This window comes from Choloepus didactylus, chromosome 1 (genome assembly GCF_015220235.1).
Source record: "Choloepus didactylus isolate mChoDid1 chromosome 1, mChoDid1.pri, whole genome shotgun sequence".
Classification (NCBI taxonomy): domain Eukaryota; kingdom Metazoa; phylum Chordata; class Mammalia; order Pilosa; family Megalonychidae; genus Choloepus; species Choloepus didactylus.
In genome coordinates this window covers 185,639,186-185,664,993 of record NC_051307.1, presented here as the reverse complement: position 1 = coordinate 185,664,993, position 25,808 = coordinate 185,639,186, and the positions used below count along the sequence as shown (strand labels likewise).

At 37.2% G+C, this 25,808-nt stretch overlaps 1 protein-coding gene across 1 annotated transcript in view; it reads right to left on the bottom strand.

Moving 5' to 3' along the window:
* The window catches only part of FBXL2 (F-box and leucine rich repeat protein 2), a 192,487-nt gene that overhangs the window by 20,586 nt on the left and 146,093 nt on the right, over nt 1-25,808 (bottom strand). Inside the window, exons 6-10 of the mRNA XM_037846740.1 lie at nt 23,669-23,737; nt 23,474-23,569; nt 23,122-23,248; nt 22,917-22,991; nt 21,379-21,509 (exon numbers count right to left, since the gene is read on the bottom strand). Of these exons, the coding sequence (XP_037702668.1) occupies nt 21,379-21,509; nt 22,917-22,991; nt 23,122-23,248; nt 23,474-23,569; nt 23,669-23,737 (498 nt within the window). The remainder of the gene's footprint in view (nt 1-21,378; nt 21,510-22,916; nt 22,992-23,121; nt 23,249-23,473; nt 23,570-23,668; nt 23,738-25,808) is intronic.

Sequence of the window (25,808 nt, the reverse complement as noted above, 5' to 3'; positions counted from 1 at the left end):
ACCAAGAATTCTATATCCTGCATAACTATCCTTCAAAAATGAAAGTGAAAGCAAACATTCCTGGATAAATAAAAGCACGGTCACTACAAGATACTACAACCCTATAAGAAATGCTAAAGGTAGGGCTAAATTTCAGGCAGAAATGAAAAACTAGATAAAAAAATCAAATCAACATGAAGAACTAAAGAACACTAGTAAAGATAACTACAAATAATATAAAAGTGGGCATTAAGAGAATAATTAAGAGGCAAAAAGGTACAAGATTTACAAGACTAAATTTCAAAATGGCAGAAGAAAGTCCTGCATTATCAGTAGTGACTTTATATGCAAAATAGATTAAACTCTCCAAAGAGTGCAGATTAACAGAATGGATAAAAAATCATGTCCAACTCTATGCTGTCTGCAAGAGACTCACTTTAAATTCAAAGACACAAATAGTTTGAAAGTAAAAGGATGGAAAAAAATATACCATGCAAGTAGTAACTGAAAGAGAGCTAGGATAGCTATATTCAGATACAAGGGACTTTAAGTAAAAAACAGTTATGAGGGACAAAGACAGTCATTATATACTGATAAAGGGGTTGTTTCAACAAGAAAATGTAACAATTATAAAAATATACACATCTGCCAGCAATGCCCCAACATATATGAAGCAAATACTGACAGATTTGAAGGGAGATACTGATAGTTCTACATTAATAGTAGAAAACGTAGTACACCACTCTCAATAAGGGTAGAACATCTAGACAGAAGAGCAATAAGGAAATACATGACTTGAATGATACTCCAAACCAACTAGACCTAACAGACTTACACAGAACACTTCATCCAACAAACACAGAAAATACATACTTCTCGAGTGCACATGGATCATTCTTCAGGATACATGATATCTTAGGTCACAAAACAAGTCTCAAAAATGAAAAAGTACAGAAATCATTTCCCATTAGGGAAATGCAAACCAAAACCACAATAAGATACCATTTCACACCCATTAGAATGGCAGCTATTGAAAAAATGGAAAACCACAAGTGTTGGAGAGGATGCAGAGAAATACGAACACTCATTCATTGTTGGCAGGAATGTCAACTGAGCAGCCACTGTGAAAGACAGCTTGGCATTTCCTCAGAAAGTTAAGTACAGAATTACCACATAACTTGGCAATCCCACTAATAGGTATACACCCAAAAGAAATGAAAGCAGAGACTCAAACTGATATCTGCACACCAAGGTTAACAGCAGAATTATTCACACTTGCTAAAAGTTGGAAGCAACCCACGTATCCATCAACTGATGAATGCATAATAAAATGTGGTATATACAAATAATGGAATATTACTCAGCCATAAAAAGGAATGAAGTTCTGATACATACAACATGGATGAACGAAGAAGACATCATATTAAGTGAAGAAGGCCAGACACAGAAGGACAAATACTGGATGAACTCACTGATATGAAATAAGTAGAATAAGCAAACTCACAGAGTCCGATTCTAGCAAACAGGTTACTAGGGGACGGGGTGGGGACAGGGAATAGAGAGTTAAGGCTTAAAATGTACAAACTTCCTATATGGAATGATGGAAATGTTTTTTGAATGATGTTGGTGATTGTAACAAAACATCATGAACATAATTAACAGCAATGAAATACATATCTGAATGTGGTTACAAGAGGAAATTTAAGGTTGTACATATGGTAAGAGAATAAAAATTTTTTTAAAAAATCCATGAAACTGCACTATACAGTGACCCCTAAATTAAACCATGACAATAGTTAATAGTACAATTATATAAATGTGCTTTCATCAATTGTAACAAATGTACCACACCAATTCAAGGTGTTAATAATAAGGTAGTATATGGGAATTCTGTATTTTATGTATGATTGTTCTGTAAACCCACATCTTTTCTAATTAAAAAATTTTTTTTAAAAAGAAGATACAAACATGCCTTGTTTCACTGTGCTTTGCTTTATTGTGCTTCATAGATATTGCATTTTTTATAAACTGAAAGTTGTGACTACCCGTATGTCGACAAAGTCTATTGGTGCCACTTTTCCAACGGGATGAAACCACATCAATAAATAACCCTACAAAGATCTCTAACTGTTCAAGTGAAAGGAAGAGTTGCACATCTCTCAATTTAAATCAAAAGCAAGAAACAATTAAGCTTAGTGAGGAAGGCATGTCAAGAGCTGAGACAGGCTAAAAGCTAGGACTCTTGTACCAAACAGTTGGCCAGGTTGCGAATGCAAAGGAAAAGTTCTTGAAAGAAATTAAATACTACTCCAGTGAACACGAATGATATGAAAGTGAAAGTGGTATTGCTGATACAGAGAAAGTTTTAGTGGTCTGGATAGAAGAGTCACCCACAACATTCCCTAGGCCAAAACCTTATCCAGAGCAAGGCCCTAACTCTCTTCAATTTTAGAAAGGCAGAAAGAGGCAAGGAAGCTGCAAAAGAAAAGTTTGAAGCTAGCAGAGTTTGGTTCATGAGGTTTAAGGAAGGGAACTATCTCCCTAACATTAAGTCTTGACGTAGAAGCTGCAGCAAGTTATTCAAAGGATCTAACTACGATAACTGAAGAAGGTAGCTACACTAAACAACAGGATTTCAGTGGAGATGAAACAGCCTTCTATTGGAAGAAGATGCCATCCAGGACTTTCATAGCTAAAAGTCAATGTTCAGCTTCAAAGCTTCAAAGAACAGGCTACCTCTCTTGTTAGGAGCTAATGCAGCTGGTGACATTAATTTGAAGCCAGTGCTCATGTACGATCCCAAAAACCCTAGCACCCTTAAAAATTATGCTAATCCATTCTGCCTGTGTTCTATAAAAGGAATAACACAGCCTGGAGCACAGCACATTTATTTACAACATGGTTTACTGAATATTTTAAGCCCATTATGGAGACCTACTGGTCAGAAAAAAAAAGATTCCTTTCAAAATATTACTGTTCATTGCCAATGCACTTGGTCACCTAGGAGCTCTAATGGACATGTACAACAAGACTAATGTTGTTTTCTTGCCTGCTAATACAACATCCATCCTGCAGTCCATGGATTAAGGACTCATTCTGAGTTTCAAGGCTTATTATTAACAAATACATTTTGGAAAGCTATAACTGCCATAGATAATGATTCTAAAGTAAACTGAAAATCTTCTGGAAAGGATTCACCATTCTAGATGCAATAAAGAACAATCATGAGTAATGGGAGGAGGTCAAAATGTCAACATTAACTGCAGTTTGGAAGAAATTGATTCCAAAGTCATGGATGACTTTGAGGGGTTCAAGTCTTTGGTGGGAGAAATAGACATGGTCTGGATGGATGTGGTGGAAACAGCAAGAAAACTAAAATTAAAAGTGGATCCTGAAGGTGTGAATGAATTGCTCCAATCTCATGATAAAACTTGAAGAGATGAAGAGTTGCTTCTTATGGATGAGCAAAGAAAGTGGTTTCTTGAGATGGAAACTCTGGTGAAGATGCTGTGAACATTGTTGAAATGACAACAAAAGATTTAGAATATTACATAAACTTAGTTGATAAAGCAGTGGTGAAGTTTGAGAAAACTGACTCCAATTTTGAAAGAAGTTATACTGTGGGCAAATGCTATCAAACAGCATCGCATGCTACAGAGAAATTTTTTGTGAAAGGAAGACTCAATCCAAGCAGCAAACTTCACTGATGCCTTGTTTTAACAAATTTCCACAGCCACCCCAAGCTTCTGTAACCATCACCCTGATCATTCAGCAGCCATCAACATCAAGGCAAGACCCTCCACCAGCAAAAAAGATTATCACTCACTGAAGGTTCAGATGATGGTTAGTGTTTTTTAGCAACAAAGTATTTTTAAATTTACATATGTCAATTGTTTTTTTTAGACACAATGCTATTGCACTGGGAAACCAAGAAACTCATGTGACTTGTTTTTTTGAAACATTTGCTTGACTGCATTGGTCTGGAACTAAACCTGCAATATCTCTGAGGTATTCCTGTAAAACAATTATAATCATATATGTATTCAAAAAGAGAGACTCAAAATATATGAAATAAGCATTGAGAGAAGTTAACAGGAGAATAGTTTTACAGTAATAGCTCAAGCCTTCAATACCTTACTTTCAATAATGGAGAATAACTAGACAGAAGATCAACAAGGAATATAATACTTAAACAACATTATACACCAACTAGACCCCACAGATAAACATGAAATGCTCCACCCAGCAACACTCTTCTCAAATGCACATAGGATATTCTCAGGATAGACCACATATTAGACCACAAAACAAGTTTTGATACAGACTGAAATCATACAAAGTATCTCCTCTAACCAAAAAGGAATGAAATTAGAAAACAAAAACAGAAGGAAAATGAAAATTCTCAAATATGTGTCAATTAAATAACACCCTCTTAAACAACCAGTGGGTCAAACAGGAAATCACAAGGGAAATTTTCTAGAAAATACTTTGAGATAAATGAGAAGGAAAAATACAACATAAAAAAATTTATGGGATGCAGTAAAGGCAGTGCTTAGAGTGAAATTTATAGGTATTAAGACCTATATTAAAAAAGAAGAAAGATCACAAATCATAACCTAACTTCCCATCTTGATGAACTAGAAAAAGAAGAGCAAAGTAAATGCAACTTTAGCAGAAAGAAGGAAATAAACAACATTGGAGCATATATAAACGAAGTAGAGAACAGAAAAACAATTGAGAGAATCAAGAAAACTAAAAGTTGGTTCTTTGAAAAAATCAAAACAACTGACAAACCTTGAGCTAGACCGACAAAGTAAAGAGAAAAATCATAAATAACTAAAGTCAGAAAGGAAAATGGTGATGTCACTGCTGACCTTACTAAATAAAAGGGATTATAAGAGGGTACTATGAATAGCTATATGCCAACAAATTAGATAATCTAGATGAAATGGACAATTCCTAGAAACACACTAAATGTCTAAACTGACTCAAGAAGAAATAGAAAACTTCAATAAACCTGTAACAAGTACAGAGGCTGAATAAATAATCAAAAAATCTTACACTAAAGAAAAGTCTGGGACCAGGTGGCTTCACTGGCAAATTCTACCAAACACTTAAAGAAGAATTCTTTTCAATTCTGCTCAAACTCTTCCAAAAATTTTAAGAAAAAGGAATACTCCCTAATTAATTCTAAGATGCCAGCATTAAGCTCATACCAAGGCCTGATAAGAAAAGAAAATTACAAGTCAATTTCCCTTACTAATATAGATTCAAAAATACTTAAAATACTATCAACTTGAATCCAATCAATTATACACCATGACCAAGTGAGATTTATCCCAGGAATGCAAGGGGGGTTTCAACATATGAAAATCAATATAGGGAGGATCCAAGATGGCAGATTAGGAGAGAGAGAGCAAAATACTCATCCATGAAAAACACTAAATAAAAGACAGAAAGTGCTCCAGAATAGCAGTTCCAGGTTACACTGGCTGGGCAAGGTCCGCTACATCCACAGTGGCTGTGCACTTGCAGAAACTGAGAGACTGCCTTCAGAACTGAGTGAGTGCTTGAGGTTGCTGGGGAAACAGCAGCCCAGCAAGCCCTGCCACAATAAGGAGAAACCTGGGGTTGGCGTTTGGAGGCAGGTTAGCTTAAAAATCCGGAAAGCGGCTATGGATCGGAAGTGACAGCCGCACAGTTGAGAGCGGTGGGGAGTGCCTTCCATGACCCAGGAACGTGCCTCAGTATCTGGCATGGGTTATAGGCTTTCACACTCCTGCAGGTAATTGTCCCGGAGCCAGGAATGGGCCATTGCAGGAGGCGGAAGACTGTGGAAGTGGGAAATTACCATGCCCCGTACAGCCATATTTTCAGTGGGCTGGGAGATGCCCCTTTGCAGTGCCGCGACTAAGAGCTTCACTTGGGGATTCTGCTCACCTGTGACACTGCGCAGTCCTCCTCCACGGAGGCCCGTGGGATGCATAGCTTAGAGGCAGGGCCCTACATGGAAGTGCCAAGAGCCCTACACCAATCCCAGGGACTTGTGGGCCCATGAGAGAGAGGGACTGTGGGGAATCTGAGCTGAAGGGCTGAACTCATGCAACAGACCCAGCCGCAGCCCAGGAAAGGCTGGGAGTTCTGGATCTTAAAGCCATCTTCCCTGCCTAACTGCATGGGGCACACCCCTCACCCTCAGGGCCGGTGGTCCCAACTGCACATGGAAAATTGGTGCATTGATTGGACCTCCACAAGGTTTGGACCCCCAGTTGTTGCACAGATGAAGTTGGGGAGAATGAACTTGAGAGTAATAGGTGGCTCGGGGATAGCATCTGCTGGTAGGTCAGGGAAAGTGCACTCCACCAAGCTGTGGTTCTGTCAAATTATAGATAATTGTTCAAATAAGGCTGCATATCCTAAAAGAACCCTATCAAGATAAGCAAATGCCAAGAGGCTAAAAACAACAGAAAAATTTAAAGCATATGAAGAAACCAGAAGATATGGATAACCTGAATGCCCAAATCAAAAAACTAGAGGAGACACAGAACTTGGAGCAATTAATCAAAGAAGTAATCACAAACAAAAGATCATGGCTCAGGATACAAAGGACATGAAGAAGACCCTAGAAGAGCATAAAGAAGAATTTGCAAGACTAAATAAAAAAAAGATGAGCTTATGGGAATAAAAGATCCTGGAAACACATAGCAGCAGATTAGATGAACATGAAGAATGAGTAAGCAAACATGAATAAAACATTTTGGAGAGCGAAAGTACAAAAGAACAAATGGAGAAAAAAATCGGATAATTTGAAATAGATCTCAGGGATATAATGGACAACATGAAGCACACAAATGTAAGAATCATTGGGGCTCCAGAAGGGGAAGAGAAGGGTAAAGGACTAGGAAGAGTATTCAAAGACATTGCTGGGGAAAACTTCCCAACCCTTCTAAATGACATAAATACACAAATCAGAGATGCCCAAACAGAATAAATCCAAATAAACCCACTCAGAGACACACTGTGATCAGATTGTCAAATGCTGAAGAGAAGTTCTGCAAGCAGCAAAAGAGAAGCAATTCACCACATACAGCGGAAACAACATAAGACTAGTGACTACTCAGTGGCTACCATGGAGGTGAGAAGGCAGTGGTATGACATATTAAAAATTCTGAAAAAAAATTGCCAACCAAGAATTCTTCATCCAGAAAAGCTCTCCTTCAAATTTGAGGGAGAGCTTAAAATCTTCACAGACAAATGCTGAGAGATTTGATAACATGAGACCTGCCCTACAAGAGATACTAAAGGTAGCCCTACTGGCAGAAAAAAAAAAGAAAGGAGAGAGAGGTATGGAGAAAGGCTTAGCACTGAAGAGTTTAGTAAGGGTACCTTAAAGGAAATAAAGAGAGATGGGGAAAATATATCTGACAAATAAAAACCAAATGATATGATGGCTGATTCAAGAAATGCCTTCACAGTAATAACATTAAGTGTGAATGGATTAACCTCCTCAATTAAAAGATACAGACTGGCATAATGGATAAAAAATATGATCAATAAGTTTCTTACAAGAGACTCATCTTAGACACAGAGACACAAAGAAATTGAAAGTAAAAGGATGGAAAAAAATATTCCATGCAAGCTACAGCCAAAAGAAAGCAGGAGTAGTAATATTAATCTCAGATAAAATAGAGTTTAAATGCAAGGATGTTATAAGAGACAAAGAAGGTCACTACGTACTAATAAAAGGGGCAATTCAACAAGAAGAAATAACAATCATAAATGTCTCTGCACCCAATCAAGGTGCATCAAAGTACATGAGACAAACATTGACAAAACTGAAGGAAGCAATAGATGTTTCCACAATAATTGTGAGAGACTTCAATACATCACTCACTTCTATAGATAGATCAACTAGAAAGAGGACTAATATGGAAAGAGAAAACCCAAACAATCTGATAAATGAATTTGAATTAACAGACATATATAAAACATTACATCCCAAATCACCAGGATACACGTTCTTCTCTAGTGCTCATGGAACTTCCTCCAGAATAGAACATATGCTGGGCCATAAAGCAAGCCTTAATAAATTTAAAAATATTGAAATTATTCAAAGCACATTCTCTGATCACAATGGAATACAATTAGAAGTCAATAACCGTCAGAGATTTAGAACATTCACAAATATCTGGAGGTTAAAAAACACATTCCTAAACAATCAGTGGGTTAAAGAAGAAACAAAAAAAGAAATTGCTAAATATCTGGAGACGAATGAAAACGAGAGCATACCATATCAAAACTTATGGGATGCAGTGAAGGCAGTATTAAGGGGGAAATTTGTAGCTTTAAGTGCATACATTAAAAAGGAAGAGAGAGCTAAAATCAAGGAACTAATGGAACAACTGAAGAAGCTAGAAAATGAACAGCAAACTAATTCTAAACCAAGTAGAAGAAAAGAAATAACAAGGACTAAAGCAGAAATATATGACATAGAGAACCACCACCACCACCACAACAACAAAACAATACAGGGAATAAATAAAACCAAAAGTTGGTTCTTTGAAAAGATCAACAAGATTGACAAGCCCCTAGCTAGACTGACAAAATCCAAAAGAGAAAAGACCCAAATATACAAAATAATAAATGAGAGAGGTGACATTACTGCAGATCCCAAAGAAATTTTAAAAATAATAAGAGGATACAATGAACAACTGTATGCCAACAAACTAGATAATGTAGAGGAAAAGGACAATTTCCTGGAAACACACAGACAACCTAGACTGACCAGAGAAGAAAGAGAAGACCTCAACAAACCAATCACAAGCAAAGAGATCCAATCAATCATCAAAAAGCTTCCCACAAATAAATGCCAATGGCCAAATGGCTTCACAGGGGAATTCTACCAAACTTTCCAAAAAGAACTGACACCAATCTTACTTAAACTCTTTCAAAACATTGAAGAAAATGGAACACTACCTAACTCATTTTATGAAGCTAACATCACTCTAATACCAAAACCAGGTAAAGATGCTACAAGAAAGGAAAACTACAGGCCAATCTCCCTCACGAATATAGATGCAAAAATTCTCAACAAAATACTCGCAAATCGAATTCAAAGACACATTAAGAAAATCATACACCATGACCAAGTAGGGTTCATTCCAGGCATGCAAGGATGGTTCAACATAAGAAAATCAATAAATGTAATACAACACATTAACAAATCAAAAGGGAAAAATCAAATGATCATCTCAATAGATGCTGAAAAAGCATTCAACAAAATCCAGCATCCTTTTTTGATAAAAACACCTCAAAAGGTAGGAATGAAGGTAACTTCCTCAATATGATAAAGAGCATATATGAAAAACCCACAGCCAGCATAGTACTCAATGGCAAGAGACTGAAAGCCTTCCCTCTAAGATCAGGAACAAGACAAGGATGCCCACGGTCACCATTGTTACTCAACATTGTGCTAGAAGTGCTAGCCAGAGCAATCCGGCAAGCTAAAGAAATAAAAGGCATCCAAATTGGAAAGGAAGAAGTAAAACTGTCATTGTTTGCAGATGATATGATCTTATATCTGGAAAAACCTGAGAAATCAAGGACACAGCTATCTGAGCTAATCAGCAAATTCAGCAAAGTAGCGGGATACAAGATTAATGCACATAAGTCAGTAGTGTTCCTATACACCAGAAATGACCTAAATGAAGAGACACTCAAGAAAAAGATTCCATTCTCAATAGCAACTAAAAACATCAAGTACCTAGGAAGAAACTTAACCAAGGATGTAAAAGACCTATACACAGAAAACTACATAACTTTACTAAAAGAAATTCAAGGGAACCTAAAAAGATGGAAAAGTATTCCATGTTCATGGATAGGAAGGCTAGTTGTTGTTAAGATGTCAATCCTACCCAAACTCATCTACTGATTCAATGCAATTCCAATCAAAATTCCAACCTACTTTGCAGACTTGGAAAACCTACTTAAATTTATTTGCAAGGGAAAGATACCTTGAATTGCTAAAAACATTCTAAAAAAGAAAAACAAAGTGAGAGGACTTACAATCCCTGATTTGAAGCTTATTATAAAGCCACAGTAGTCAAAACAGCATGGTACTAGCACAAAGATAGACATATTGATCAATGAATCGAACTAAGGATTCAGAGCTAGACCCCCAGATCTACAGTCAACTGATCTTTGATAAGGCTCCCAAAACCACTGAACTGGGACATAATATCTATTCAACAAATGGGGCTGAGAGAGCTGGATATCCGTATCCAAAAGAATGAAAGAGGACCCCTACCTCATACCCTACACAAAAATTAACTCAAAATGGATTGAAGACCTCAATATAAGAGACAGTACCATAAAATTCCTAGAAGATAATGTAGGGACACATCTTGTAGGTCTTGTTTTAGGAGGTCACTTCTTAGACCTTATACCCAAAGCACAAGCAACAAAAGAAAAAATAGACAAATGAACCTCCTCAAACTTAAAAGCTTTTGTACCTCATAGGAATTTGTCAAAAAGATGAAGAGGCAGCCAACTGAATGGGAAAAAATAACTGGAAGCCATGTATCTGACAAAAGACTGATACCTTGCATATATGAAGAAATCTTACAACTCAACAACAATAGTACAGACAGCCCAATTATAAAATGGGCAATAGATACAAAAAGACAGTTCTCTGAAGAGAAAATACAAATGGCAAAAAAACACATGAAAAAATATTCATTTCCATGAGCTATTAGGGAGATGCAAATTAAGACCACAAAGAGATATCACCTCACACCAAGTAGACTGGCTGCCATTAAACAAAAGGAAACTACAACTGCTGGGGAGGATGTGGAGAAACTGGAACACTTATTCATTGTTGGTGGGACTGTATAATGGTACAGCCACTCTGGAAGACAGTCTGGAGGCTCCTTAGAAAACTAGATACAGAGTTCCCTTCTATCCAGCAATCTCACTTCTCGGTACATACCCAAAAGATCTGAAAGCAGTGACACGAACAGATTATCTGCATGCCAATGTTCATAGCAGCATTGCTCACAATTGTCAAGAGATGGAAATAATCCAGATGTCCTTCAACAGATAAGTGGATAAACAATATGTGGTATATACACATGGTGGAATACTACACCGCAGTAAGAAGGAACGAGGTCATGAAACACGACAACATGGATGAACTTTGATGACATAATGCTGAGTGAAATAAGCCAGGCACGAAAAGAGAGAAACTGCATGTTACCACTAACATTAACTCTGTGAAAAATGTAAAATAAATGTTTTATTTTGTAGAATGTAGGAGACCTAGCGATTGACAGCAAATAGTGAAGGGGGAACGATAATCTAATAAGAACACATAAGTTATGGAGAGTAAACAATGTTATAGGAATGCCCAGGAATGACTATGGTTTGTTACTTTTTAGGGGTATGGTAGGAACAAGTTGGCAGCAATGTAGTTATTTTAGGTTATTTGTTTTTCTTATTCCTTTTTTTGGTTATAGTTTATTTTCTTGGGGTAGCGTAGGAAGAGTTTGGAAGTAAGTAGTTATTTTAGGTTATTTGTTTTTTCTTACTCCTTTGTTTTGGTTTTGTTTGAAATGTTGCTTTTTTAATGTTTGTTTTTTAAATTTTTTTATAAAGGTAAAAAAACAATGAATGAGTGTTAAAAGGAAGTAAATGAACAATGGGGGGAGGAGGGCAACGGAATGTTCTGGATGTTTTTTAATTTTTATTTTAATTTTTAGAGTAATGAAAATGTTCAAAGATTGATTGTGTTGATGAATGCACAACTATATGATGTTACTATGAAAAAGTAATTGTATGCTTTGAAGGAGTGTATGTTATGTGAATATATCTTAATAAAATTGCCTTTAAAAAAAAAAGGCAATGTAAAACACCACATAAATAGAAAAAGGATAAATACTACATGATTATCTCAATAGATGCAGAAAAGGCATTTGACAAAATCTAGCACCCTTTCTTCATAAAAACACTCAACAAACTAGGAACGGAGTGGAACCTTCTCAACCTGATCAAGGTTATCTTTGAAAAAACCCACAGTTTACATGATACTTAAAGGTAAAAAGATTTAAAGCTTTCCCAAGGCAAGGATGCCTGCTTTCACTCCTAGTCTTCAATATCGTATTAGAAATTCTAGCCAGAGGCATAAGGCAAGAAAAAGCAATCAATGTTTCCAAATTGGAAAGGAAGAAATAAAATTATCTCTATTTTCACACAACACGATCTTATATACAGAAAATCCAAAGGAATCTACAAGAAAACTACTAGAGCTAATAAAAAATTTCAGCACTAGCAATGAACAATTGGAAAAGGAAGTTATGAAAACAATTCCATTTACAACAGCATCTAAAAAAATAAAATAGGAATAAATTTAAGGATGTGAAAGACTTGTACACTGAAAACTATAAAACACTGATGACAGAAATTAAAGATGACCTTCTAAATAACTGGTGAGGCATCCCATATACATGGACTGGAAGACTTAATACTGTTAAGATGTCAATACTACCCAAAGTGATCTGTAGAATAAATGCAATCCTTATCAAAATTCTAGCAGTGCTTTTTTTTTTCCAGAAATGGAAAAACTAAATCACAAATTCACGTGGAACTGCAAGGCGACCATAATAGCTGAGACAATCTTGATTTGAAAAGTTGGAGGATTTATACTTTCCAATTTCACAATGTACTACAAAACTACAGCAATCAAAGCAGTGCGGTACTGGCATAAGCATACACAAATAGACTAATGGAATAGAACTGAAAGTCCAAAATTACATCCACACATCTATGGTCTACTGATTTTCATCAAAGGTGCCAAGTATATAAAATGGAGAAAGAACAGCCTGTTTAACAAATGGTATTGGGAAAACTGGATATCTACATGTAAAGGAATAAAGTTGGACCCCTATCTCACATCATGTAGGAAAATTAACTCAAAATGAATCAAGGACCTAAATATAAGAACTAAAATCATACAACTCTCAGAAGATAATTTAGGGGCAAATCTTCATGACCCAGGATTTGACAATGGATTCTTAGATATGACACCAAAATCATAAGTAACAAAACCAGGAGTAACAAAAGAAACAATGGATAAATTAAATTTCATCAAAATTAAGGACTTTTATGCATCAAATGGTATTATCAAGAAAGTAAAAAGACAACCTATAGAATAGGAGGAAATAGATGTAAACCATATCAGATTAAGGGCTTATTATCCTGCATATATAAAGAACTTTACAACTCAACAACAAAAAGACAAACAACTCCAAATTTAAAATGGATAAAGGGCTTGAACAGATGTTTTTCCAAAGAGGACATACAAACAGCCAGTCAGCATATGAATGATGCTCAACACCATTAGCCATTAGGGAAATGCAAATCAAAACCACAAGATACCACTTCACACCCACAAGGATGGCTATTATTTAAAAAACTGAAAATAAAGTCTTGGTGAGAACCTGGAGAAATTGGAACTCTAGTGCATTGTTGGTGGGAATGTAACATGGTGCAGCCACTGTGGAAAGTAATATGACAGTTCCTCAAAAAGTTAATTATAGAACTGCCATATGACCTGAAGGAAAAGGTGGAAACAACCTAAGTGTCCTCCAACAAATGAATGGATAAATAAAATGTGATATATATGCACAATGGGGTATAATTTGGCCATGAGAAGAAATAAAAGTTTTGAGACATGCACCAACATGGACAACTCCTGAAAACATGCTGAGTGAAATAAGCAAGGCACATAAGTACATACATTGTATGATTTCATTTGTATGAAATATCTAGAATAGGCATATTCATATAGAAAGAAAGCAGATGTTACCAGGGCAGGGACACAAAGGGAATGGAGAAATTGCTCAATGTGTACAGAGTTCTGTTTGGGGTAATGAAAAAGTTTTGGAAATAGATAGGTAATGGTTGCACAACAAAGATACTGTACAGTTAAAAACAGTTAAAGTGGAACATTTTGTGTTGTATATATATTTTCCTTTATTAGAGAAGCTGTGGGTTTACAGAACAACTATGCATAAAATATGGATTTCCATACACTACTCCACCACCAACACCTTGCATTGGTGTGGAACATTTGTTACAACTGATGATAGCACATTTTTAAAATTGTACTATTAATTGAAGTCCACAGTTTAACTTAGGGTTCACCGTTTGTGTAGAGTAGTTCCATGGATTATTTTTTAAATTTTTTCTGGTACCATATATATAATCTAACATTTCCCCCTTTAATCATATTCAGATATATATTTCAGTGCTATTTATTGCACTCACAATGTTGTGTTATCATCACCATCATTCATTACCAAAACATTTCCTTCATTCCAAATAGGAACCCTACACATTTTAAGGCTTAACTGCCATTCCTTATCCCCACGTTGTCCCCTATTAACCTATATTATAGATTCTGACTCCATGAGTTCACATATTCTAATCGTTTCAAATCAATGAGATCATACAATATTTGTCCTTTGGGTATGGTTTATGTCACTCAACTTGATGTCAAGTTTCATCTATGTTGTCGCATGTATCAGGACTTCATTCCTTTTATGGTTGAATAATATTCCATTGTATACATACATATCACATTTTATTTATTCATTCCTCAGTTGATGGATATTTGGGTTGCTTCCATCTTTTGCAATTGTGAATAACGCTGCTATGAACATCTTTTGGATATATACCTAGTAGTCGGATTGCTGGGTCATGTGGTAGTTCTATACTTACCTTTCTGAGAAACCAACAAACTGTCTTTCACAGTGGATGCACCATTTTACATTGCAACCAGCAGTGAAGGAGTGTTCCTATTTCTCGGCATCCTCTCCAACACTTATTTTCTATTTTTGGAACAGCAGCCATTCTAATGGGTGTGAAATGGTATCTCATTGTGGTTTTGATGTGCATTGCCCTGATGGCTAATGGTGTTGAGCATCTTTTCATATACTTTTTGGCCACCTGTATATCTTCTTTGGAGAAATGTCTGTTCAAGTCTTACGCACATTTTTAAATCAGGTTATCTGTCTTTCTGTTGTTAAGTTGAAGCATTTCTTTATATATTCTGGATATTAAAATGTTCTCAGATATGTGGGTTCCAAATACCAGGTTGTTGTTTTGCTTTCATGATAAAGTCCTTTGAGGCACAAAAGTTTTTATTTCTTCTCATGGCCAAATTATACCCCATTGTGCATATATATCACATTTTATTTATCCATTCATTTGTTGGCGGACACTTAGGTTGTCTCCACCTTTTCCATCAGGTCATATGGCAGTCCTATAATTAACTTTTTGAGGAACTGTCATATTACTTTCCACAGCAGCTGCACCATGTTACATCCCCACCAACAATGCACTAGAGTTCCAATTTCTCCAGGTTCTCACCAAGACTTTATTTTCAGTTTTTTAAATAATAGCCATCCTTGTGGGTGTGAAGTGGTATCTTGTGGTTTTAATTTGCATTTCCCTAATGGCTAATGATGTTGAGCATCATTCATATGCTGACTGGCTATTTGTATGTCCTCTTTGGAAAAATAAAGTTTTTAATTTTAATGAGATCCTATTTATCTATTTTTTCTTCTGTTGCTTGTGCTTTGGGTATAATGTCTAAGGAACCACTGCCTAATACAGTTGTTCATAGTATCCTCTTCTAGTGCTTTTTATTTCAGCAGGGTTGTAGTAATGTCCCCCTTTTTCTTTCTGATTTTCTTTATTTGTATCCTCTCTTTTTCTTTGTAAGTCTAGCTAAAGGCTTGTCAATATTATTGATCTTTTCAAAGAACCAAATTTGGTTTTGTGGATTTTCTGTACTGTTTTGTTGTAGTTCTCTGTTTCATTTATCTTCACTCTTATCTTTGTTATTCCTTTCCTTCTGCTTACTATGGGTTTAGTTTGTGCTTCTTTTTCTAGTTCTTCCAGTTTTTGGTTAGGTCTCTGATTTGAAGTCTTTCTTCTTTCTTAATTTAAGCATGTAGAGCATCCCATAAGTTTTATGCATCCCATAAGTTTTGGTATGACATATTTTCTTTCATTAGCCTGAAGATATTTCCTTTTTTCACTTCTGATTTCATATTTAACCCATTGGTTGTTTAGGAATATGTTCCTTGATTTCCACATATTTGTGAATTTTCCATTTCTCCCTCTATTACTGATTTCTAGCTTCATTCTGTTACGGTAGGAGAATATACATTATATGATTTCAATATTTTTGAATTTATTGTGACTTGTTTCATGACCCAAAATACGATCTTTCCTGAAGATTGATCCATGTGCACTTGAGAAGAATGTGTATTCTGCTGTTGCTGGGTGAAGTGTTTATATGTCTCTTAGGTCTATGGTTTAAGGTATTATTCATATCTTGTACTTCCTTACTGATCTTCTGACTAGATGTTCTACCCATTATTGAAAGTGGCATATTAGTCTCCTACTATTGATGTAGAACTGCCAATATCTCCCTTTAAATATGTCAGTATTTGTTTCACATAGTTTTCAGGTCTGCTGTCAGTGCATATATATTTATAACTGATATATATTCCTGTTGAATTGTCCCCTTTATCAGTACATAATGACCATCTTTGTCCATCATAACTGTTTTTAACTTAAAGCGTATTTTGTCCAATATTAGCACACCACCCCAGCTGTCTTTTGGTTACTACTTGCATGGTGTGCCAGTTTGAATGTATTATTTCCCCCAAAATGCCATTATCTTTGATGCAATCTTGTGTGGGCAGATGTATTAGTGTTGATTAGATTGTAATTCTTTGTTTCCATGGAGATGTGACCCACCCAACTGTAGGTGGTAATTCTGATAGATAATTTCCATGGAGGTGTGGCCTGGCCCATTTAGCATGGGCCTTGATTAGTTTACTAGAGCACTACAAGAGCTCACACAGAAGGAGCAAACTTGCTACAGCCAAGAGGGACATTTTGAAGGATGCACAGGACTTGAGAGAGGAGCTGCAGGTTACTGAGACACTTTGGAAATGGCCTTTGAAAGCAGACTTTTGCTCTGGAGAACCTAAGAGAGGACAAACACCCCAAGAGCAACTAAGAGTGACATTTTTGAGGAGCTGCAGCCTACAGAGGAACGTCCTGGGAGAAAGCCATTTTGAAACCAGAACTCTTGAGCAGATGCCAGCCTCATGCCTTCCCAGCAAACAGAGGTTTTCTGGACACCATTGGCCATCCTCCACTGAAGGTACCCAATCATTGATGACTTATCTTGGACACTTTATTGCCTTAAGACTGTAACTTTGTAACCAAATAAACTCCCATTATAAAAGCCAATCCATTTCTGTTGTTTTGTGAAAAAGCAGCATTAGCAAACCAGAACACATGGTATATTTTCCATCCTATCACTCTCCACCTACTTGTATCTCTGAATTTAAGGTGAGTCTCTTGCAGACAGCATATAGTTGGGTCATACTTTTTTTTTTTTTTTTAATCCATTCTATCAATCTCTGCCTTTTTACTGGAGAATTTAATCTATTTACACTTAAATTCACTACTGATGCTACAGGACTTTCTTCCTCCATTTTGCTATTTAATCTTTGTAAGTCTTATATCTTTTTTGTTCCTCACTTCCATTAATACCTGCTTTTATAGTTATTTGATTTTTTATGTTGTACCATATATTGAGTGCCTTCTTATTTCTATATGTATATATTTTTCATCTATTTTCTTTGTGTTTACTCTGGGGCTAAAGTTTAACATCCTAAATACATAACAATCATATTTGGTTTGATACCAACTTAAGTTCAATAGTATGCAAATATCTTTTCCTATATCCCTTGTTCCTCCATTTTTTTGTATTTGTTACTATATCTTTTTACATTAAATTGTTGTTACTTTTTATGCATTTGCATTTTAGCACTTGTAAGATATAAGAAGTTGAGTTACAAACTGTGCCAGTTTGAATGTATTATGTCCCCCAAAACGCCATTATCTTTGATGCTGTCTTGTGTGGGCAGACGTATTAGTGTTGATTAGATTGGGACTTTCTGATTAGAGTGTTTCCAAGGAGATGTAACCTACCCAACTGTAGGTGATGACTCTGATTAGATAATTTACATGGAGGTGTGGCCCCGCCCATTCAGCTGGGCCTTGATTAGTTCACTGAAGCCCTAAAAAAGCTCAGACAGAAGGAGCTCACCGATAGCTACAGATGAGAGACAGTCTGAAGATGGCCACTGAAAGCAGACTTTTGCTCCAGAGAAGCTAAGAGAGGACAAACGCCCCAAGAGCAACTGAGAGTGACATTTTGGAGGAGCTGCAGCTTACAGAGACATTTTGGAGAACACAACCCAGGAACACACCTAGAGAGGAACACTGTGGGAGAAAGCCATTTTGAAACCAGAACTCCAGAGCAGATGCCAGCCACATGCCTTCCCAGCTAACAGAGGTTTTCCAGATGCCATTGGCCAACCTCCTGTGAAGGTACCCAATTGATTGTTAATGCCTTATCTTGGACACTTTATGGCCTTAAGAGTGTTACTTTGTAACCAAATAAACCCCCTTTATAAAAGCCAATCCATTTCTGGTGTTTTGCGTAACGGCAGCATTAGCAAACCGGAAGACATACCAAACAATATACAACAATAATTCTGGCATTTGTAACTGCCCAAATGGTTACCTCTACCACTGGTCTTTACTTCTTATGCCACTTTGAACCACTGTCTAATGCCCTTTACTTTCAGTCTCAATAACTCCCTTTAGCATTGCTTGTAGGGCAGGTCTAGTGGTGGTAAACTCCCTCAGCTCTTGTTTATCTGAAAATGACTAATCTCTCCCTCAATTTTGAAAGAAAGTCTTGCCAGATAAAATTCTTCACTGCAAGTTGTTTGCTTTCAGCACTTTTAAGTATTTCAACCCACTGCCTTCTTGCTTCTGTGCTCTCTGATAGGAAATTGGCACTCATTCTAATTGGGACTTCTTTGTATGCACCATGTTGCTTTTCTCTTGCAGCTTACAGAAATTTCTCCTTGTCATTAGCATTCAATAGTGTGATCAATATATGATGGGGTGTGTTTTTCTCCATGTTTATCATGTGTTCTGCGAGCTTCTTGGATGTGCATGTTCATGTCTTTTCCTAAGTTTGGGAAGTTCTTTGTTATTATTTCTTTGACTATTCCTTCAGGCCCTTTCTCTCTTTCTCCTCCTTTTGGGACTCTATTTTTTCCTTTTTAAAATTTCTATTTGTTTACTAAGATTCTCATATTGCTCATTGTTTCCTTACATCTTTTGGTTCTTTCTTCGTATTTTACTTCATCCCTTTGAGCATTTTTAAGATCACTTATTTAAAAGGCTTTATTTGGTTATGTTCACATTCTCATCTTCATCAGTGTTTTCTGGATTTTCATCATCTTCCTTTGAATGGGCCACCATTTCCTGTTTTTTTTTATTTGTCTTGTACTCTTGTTAGACATGTATATTTTAATATTCTAAAACATTAACTCTGGGATTTATTCTCTGAGATGTCTTTCTTGGTTTTGTAACCAGCTGGTGATAAAACCAAGATTTTCCTGAGCTTCAGTCCTGTTACCAGGAAGGTCTGCCCAAGGCACATGTGGTGTGTAGTTTTCTCTGTCTTTCTGGGTCTCTGTCTTGTCCTGGGCTTTTTGCCTGTTTGTTGTTTTGGAGTTTCCCAGTTTACAGGAGTTTGCTTGTTTCCTCTATTTCCCAGGGACAGTCCTCTCTCTCCTGGGTGTTTTAAGCCAGCAGGCCTGGATCCCAGACTGTCAATCTCTATAGTATTTTACAGCCCTTTCACTGTCTCAAGCTGCTTTTGCCTGGGGGGTGGGGGAGCAAATTCTGTGGGGAAGGCACACAGGAGAAGACTTTCCCAAGTCAGTCTTTCCAAACAAGAGGTCTAGGAACCCGAAGGGGACACAGACTGGGTCCAAAATGCCCAGTTAAGGGATCAGGAGGGGCACGAAGAGTGTCTCCCACAGCTACACAAAGCTGAGTTTCCTGGCCTACACAGCAAACAAAGCCCTTCAGCTATTTGTCCCCTGCAGCCCTGATGAAGCGCAGGATCTGTAAGTCTCTACTGACACTGCCCCTGTCTGGGGTGGGTTGAAACAATGGCTGCCATTGTTATCCCTGGTCAGATTGAAACAATGGCTGCTGCCCTCAGGGCAGGGCCCCCAGTGATCCAAATTCACTAACCAAAAGTCATGATCAGTGATCAGCCATGCCCATGCCTGGTCTTGGGGAAGAATATTTTTATATCCCTTTTTGCCACCGGTGAGCTTGCCAGGGGCTGTGGCTATGGCGTTCTGCCTCAAGAGCAGGGGATGGACATAGGTAGCTGCTGTGCGGAAAGAGAAATTTATTATCCCATCCTGTAATGTATCAGCCTCCTCTTCCCGCTTTTCCTTGGATGCTATACAGTGTTCTTCTGGCCTCTGGATTTTCAAAATAGCAGTATCAGACAGTTTCTGTTTGTTTAATAGTTGTTTTGTTGGAAAGACTGATACTGGAGCTCCCTACTCCACCATATTCCCACAATCCCTCTATGTTATATATTTTTAAACCATGATTTTAAAAAAAACTCTACATGTTTGAATTCTAGTTTTACTTCATCATGTGACCCAGGATAGAAATTTTCTCTGAGTCTCAGTTTCTTTTCTGAAAAGCAGATATTAACAGTAACTATCTTACAGAGATACAGGAAGGATTAAAAGAGATAAGGCTTACAAAAGTTCCTAACACAGAGCCTGGAACATATCTGAGCTCAACTGATGTTAGTTATTATTAGTATTAGTATTGTTCTTATTATTAAACTTTTAATATTCACAGCTGGTGAAAATGTAACTTATTACCTGGAGAACCAGAAAAAGTATCATTATTTGCTAAAACAAAACAAAATCTTTTTTCTTGCTGGGGGAAGATGATAAATAAGAAGGCAATCTTGACTTTTCCCCCATGTTCTGTTCTATTTTTTAGCAAGAAAACCTGGTGACATTTGGAAGTGAAGCTATTACTCTGCTCATCAAGGTCTGTCAGATTCTAATGCTCAATGTAATACCAGTATGAGACAATTCAGGTGGGTAAACATAAGCAATTCAAGACCTTATGGTTCAGATTCATTGGTGGTGGATCTTTTGGTCCCCTCCCAGTGCACTCCTAAATGAACTTGATTACAGAATATCCCCAGCACCAATCCACCAAAGAAAAGCCAACAACAACAAAGCCACCACTGCCACCATCGCCTATTACAACTGCTGGCAAGCCTTTCCCTTCCTGCATATCCTTCATAGACCAGCCCCTGCAGGAAGCCTTCCTGGTCAGCCTAGCCAAGCTACAAGCCCAGCCAAGCTCTGGGATGTAAAGCAATAACAGGCATTGTAAACTTACTGCAGTCTTGGGCAGTTCAGACCTAGGGCTGTAAGAGAGGCATCCGTGAGGTTGCTGCAACCAGAAATGCAGAGGGCCTGCAACCGGTGGCAGCCCCTGCATATCTGCACCACACCTTCATCTGTAATGCGCTGGAGAAAAACATCATAGGAATAAAAATCAGAGTGCACTATCAATACTGAAACAGGAGCAGCAAGAAAAATGGGATCTACTTTTGCCCAATTAGTTTTGGTTGCCTGTTACCTGGTATTTTATCCTAACAATTTAAACAAAATAAAGAGAAGTGCAGGGCAGAGAAGTATTAATGTTACCTCTGCACACCTTCAAAATATTCTAGCATCACGAAGGGAAAGGGAAAGTTTGAAATTCCATTTTTTCCCCAGAGTTGTCAAAACAGAAGTAGATACGATTTTTTTTTTCAGGTACAGTTCATTAACTCATATTAAAAAATCAGATTAAAAAAAGAGGTCATGATGACTTGCCTAGTTAAGTGATATATTATCTTTTGGTTGAATTTCTACAGATTAATGCTTTAGCTATCCACCATATAAATAATATTTATAATGCAATAATAAAATAATATAACATATTTATATTTATAAACATTATTTATATTTATAAAACACATTTTCAAATTTGAAAGATAGAAAAATTAAATAAATCACAAAATGACTGATAAATGGCTTAGAATTCTATGAATTTAACCATGAAGAGTCAAAATAGTATCTTTAATTTTAAATATACTAATTGAAGCAGAAATACATAACATTTAATTTATACTTCAAGCTATCTGCAAGTGTTACTCTATACACAATTCAAGGTCCTGCTTTTGAATAGGGCAGGTCTGTAAGGTCAAGATTTGTCCAGAAGATGGTTTCTCTTCTGTCACCCACAACCCAGGAATCTGAAGATTCATGATTCATTATAAGTTGAATGAGAAGGATTTCTCTTACTTTTCCGAAAATCTAAGTTTCCCTTGAGAAACCCAGAAGGACATGCCAAGCATCCTCTTCAATTATTAATATTTACAATAACAGTGAAGAGGGAGCAATAGTTTTTCATAGGTTCATGCTCTGAAGAAAATACCATCTTGTTTTTACATATGTCCATATTTTTCAAGGTATTTTCATATCTATTATTTCATGTTCTCTACTGAGAAAACATGGCAGGCAAGTGTCATCATCCTCAGTCTATCAGTGAAAAAGAGACCTTATCATGAATTGCCCAAATCTTAAAATTAGTTAGTGATTAGTTCACTTCATTACTGATATCTTTCCCAACACTCCATTCACAAAACCAAGACCCTTATCTATATTAAGGTGAAATATCAGTGGCTTTGTATTGAGTGTGATGCCTTTTGTTGTTGTTCTTTCATCTTGTGGCAAGATACATCATATAAGGGCACAGGATGAGTAATAAAGATGGGGTCAGTGTGGCCATTTTCCCATCATCTCAGACCTACCCAGGTTGCGTCATAGTGGCGCCTGTGGCAGATTCCTGAGGGAGACAACAAGGAGCAGAAAAGGCATGCTACTTACTGAGCAGGACTGTAAGTTGAGGCTCACGAGCTCATGGCAATAATTCTGAATGTGTTTCAGAGCTTCGTCTTCTAACTAAGTGGACAAAGAAAACAGAAGAGGAATGGAATCTAGATAAGGGAACAGTGGGGCACCAAGAAGCTCCCTGATGAAGTCCCCACACCTAACCCATAAGATGAACACAGCCAAGTCAATCCCTTGGTACCTGAGTGCAGCCCCTCAGAAGCAGGGCTTTCAGGCCTCGACAACCTCGCACCAGTGCCTCAATACCATCCTTTGTGATCTGATCACACCAAGAAAGATTCAGGTACTCTAGGTTTCGGCAGCCCTCACTGAGGGAACAGAAAAAGAAACCACCCATGTGCAATCTATTTTGGAGAGTTTATTACCAACTTCAAGTTTAGTACAGCATAAGCAATTCAGGGGGAAGAGACTCATTGTGAGAGTTCTCTATTTCCTGATCCAGTCTGACCACTAGGAAGGTTCCCAACACAACACAATATTCAATAACTTTGGGTAAGTATTTCTCTTGACCACAAACAACAAGCACTCTTTACCTGATTCCCTTTAAGGAGCTGTTTGTAATGGATACACAGGAGGTCAGATCCAGATGTTTCAGCTTGGAACAGAATCTGCTAAGGCTGTAACAGGTACTGTAAAAGAGCAGACGCACTAAAGATATTTTCAACCATGTTTCCCTCCCCTCATTCTCCCCGTGGACATTTAATCACCAGACTGTCCTCATTACTTACCTGTCAGTGATTTTTGTGCACCCATTGAGATTTAAATGTTCAATATTTCGGCAGTTCTGTGCAAAGGTCCTAAAATGAGAAATAATTTTAAAACAGGTTACCACGGCAGGCGCAGGGAGTGGGAAGTTAATACTCAATTGGTACAGAGCTTCTGTTAGGGTGACAGAAAAGTTTTAGTAATGGACAGTGATAATGGTAGCACAACATTGTGAATGCAGTTAACACCACTGAATTATATGCTTGCAAATGTCTAAAATGATTAATTTTTGGTTGTATATACAGTACCAAAACAGGAACTGTACATCACAAAGAATGAACCCTCACATAAAAGATGGACTATAATTAATAACATAATTAATAATAATAATGTTTTATCAGTTGTAACAAAGGTACCACACTAATACAAAATGTTAATATAGGGAAAACTGTGTGTGTAGGGGTACATGAGAACTCTGTACTATCTAAATGATTTTTCTATAAGCTTACAAAAAACCTAAATAAAACCTAAATTTAAAAATTTTTTTTAAATTTATCTGGGTGAAACCAAAACTCCCTTAGGAGTGCTGCAAAGTGCTGATTGGCCACTAGAGGGCATACAAAACCGTCCACACTAAGAATAGTGCTTCTCATACTTTAATGTGTACACAAATCACCTGGGGCTCTTGTCATAGTACAAGTACCAATGACAGAGCTAGGGTGCTCCTTGAAGGTCTGCAGTTCTAAGTAGCTCCCAGGTGATACCAGTGCTGTTACTCAAAGGACCACACTTTGAGAAGCAAGGCCTTAGAACAACCACCTTCGTAACTCAGCTTCACACCTTGGTTAGTCATCAGAAAATGGAGGCCTGACTCCCTGTTCCTTTCCCACTACAGAAAAATCAGCCTGAAGTAAGGAGGCCAAATCTTTCTTCTCCTGTGTCATGCTATCACTTGGTTACCACAGAGCCTTTCTGGAGAAACCATTTCTTTGGCCATCGAAATGGGTCAGTAGCTAACAAGCATTAAGATGACCCATCCATTTACTGATGAGGAAACTGGCATGATGGGCAATTTCCTCAATGATCTTTGGGGTGGTAACAAGGGTGGAGGCAGAAAATTAAACATCCCTTACTTCCATTCACTAGTTAGCCTACTCAGCAAGGGTTGTTTCAGGTCACATGCATCTTCCTAAAACACAACTTCTAAGTGTCTTAAAGGTTCAAGTCCTGACTTACATGAAATATTTAATTCTCAGACCACTCTGTGGTTCTTATCTGCACTTCCTGCCCTGCAGTAGCACAGAATGGGAAAACCAAGGGAGAGCCTGGTGGAATTCCTGAGTTGAGAATCAAGGAAGACCAAGACAGCCAGAGTTAGCAAAGCAGAATATTGGAGTGAGGAGAACTGCATAAAGCAAGAACTCCAGAGATCTGAAGAGGGCCCCCCTTGAGTACTATCAGCACAGGCATGTGAGAAAACTAAACAAGGCTGGGGAAAGAACAAAACAAAAAGCATTAGAGAGAACAATAGCCAGAGCTCACCTAGGGCCAGGAACAGTGTTCATTCCCACCAGCCAAGAGTGAGAAACCTCATAATTTGGGGGGCATTTGGTAGAGTACTGAGAAGGGCCTTGCTTCAGCAGTAGAGTACAATTTACACCAGATTAAACACTGCTTTGGTCCCACCTAACAAATCTTAAAAGCAAGAACTGAAAGGAACTATTTCCAAGTGATTTAATTGCCATCTGAAAACAAAACTCAATATTTATAGGAATACAAATGATTCAGCACTCAAAGAAATAAAATCTGCCATGTCTGGCACTGAATCAAAAATCAACATGCATGAAAGAAGGAAAATATATCCATAATGAAGAGTAAATTCAGTCTATCCAAACTGACTCAGAACTGGCATAAATATTAGAAATAGCAAAGAAGGAAATTAAAAGTTATTATAGTAAAGCTTAAAAATGTTATGTAGAGACAAGAAAGATATGAAAAAGACTCAAATTGAACTTCTATATATGTAAACCACAATGACTGAGGTGAAAAATTTACTCGATGGGATTAACGGCAGATTAAACACTGTAGAAGACAAGGTTACTGAACTTGGAGAAACAGCCATAGGAAGTATCCAAAAGGAATAAGAGAGAGAGGAAAAAAGAG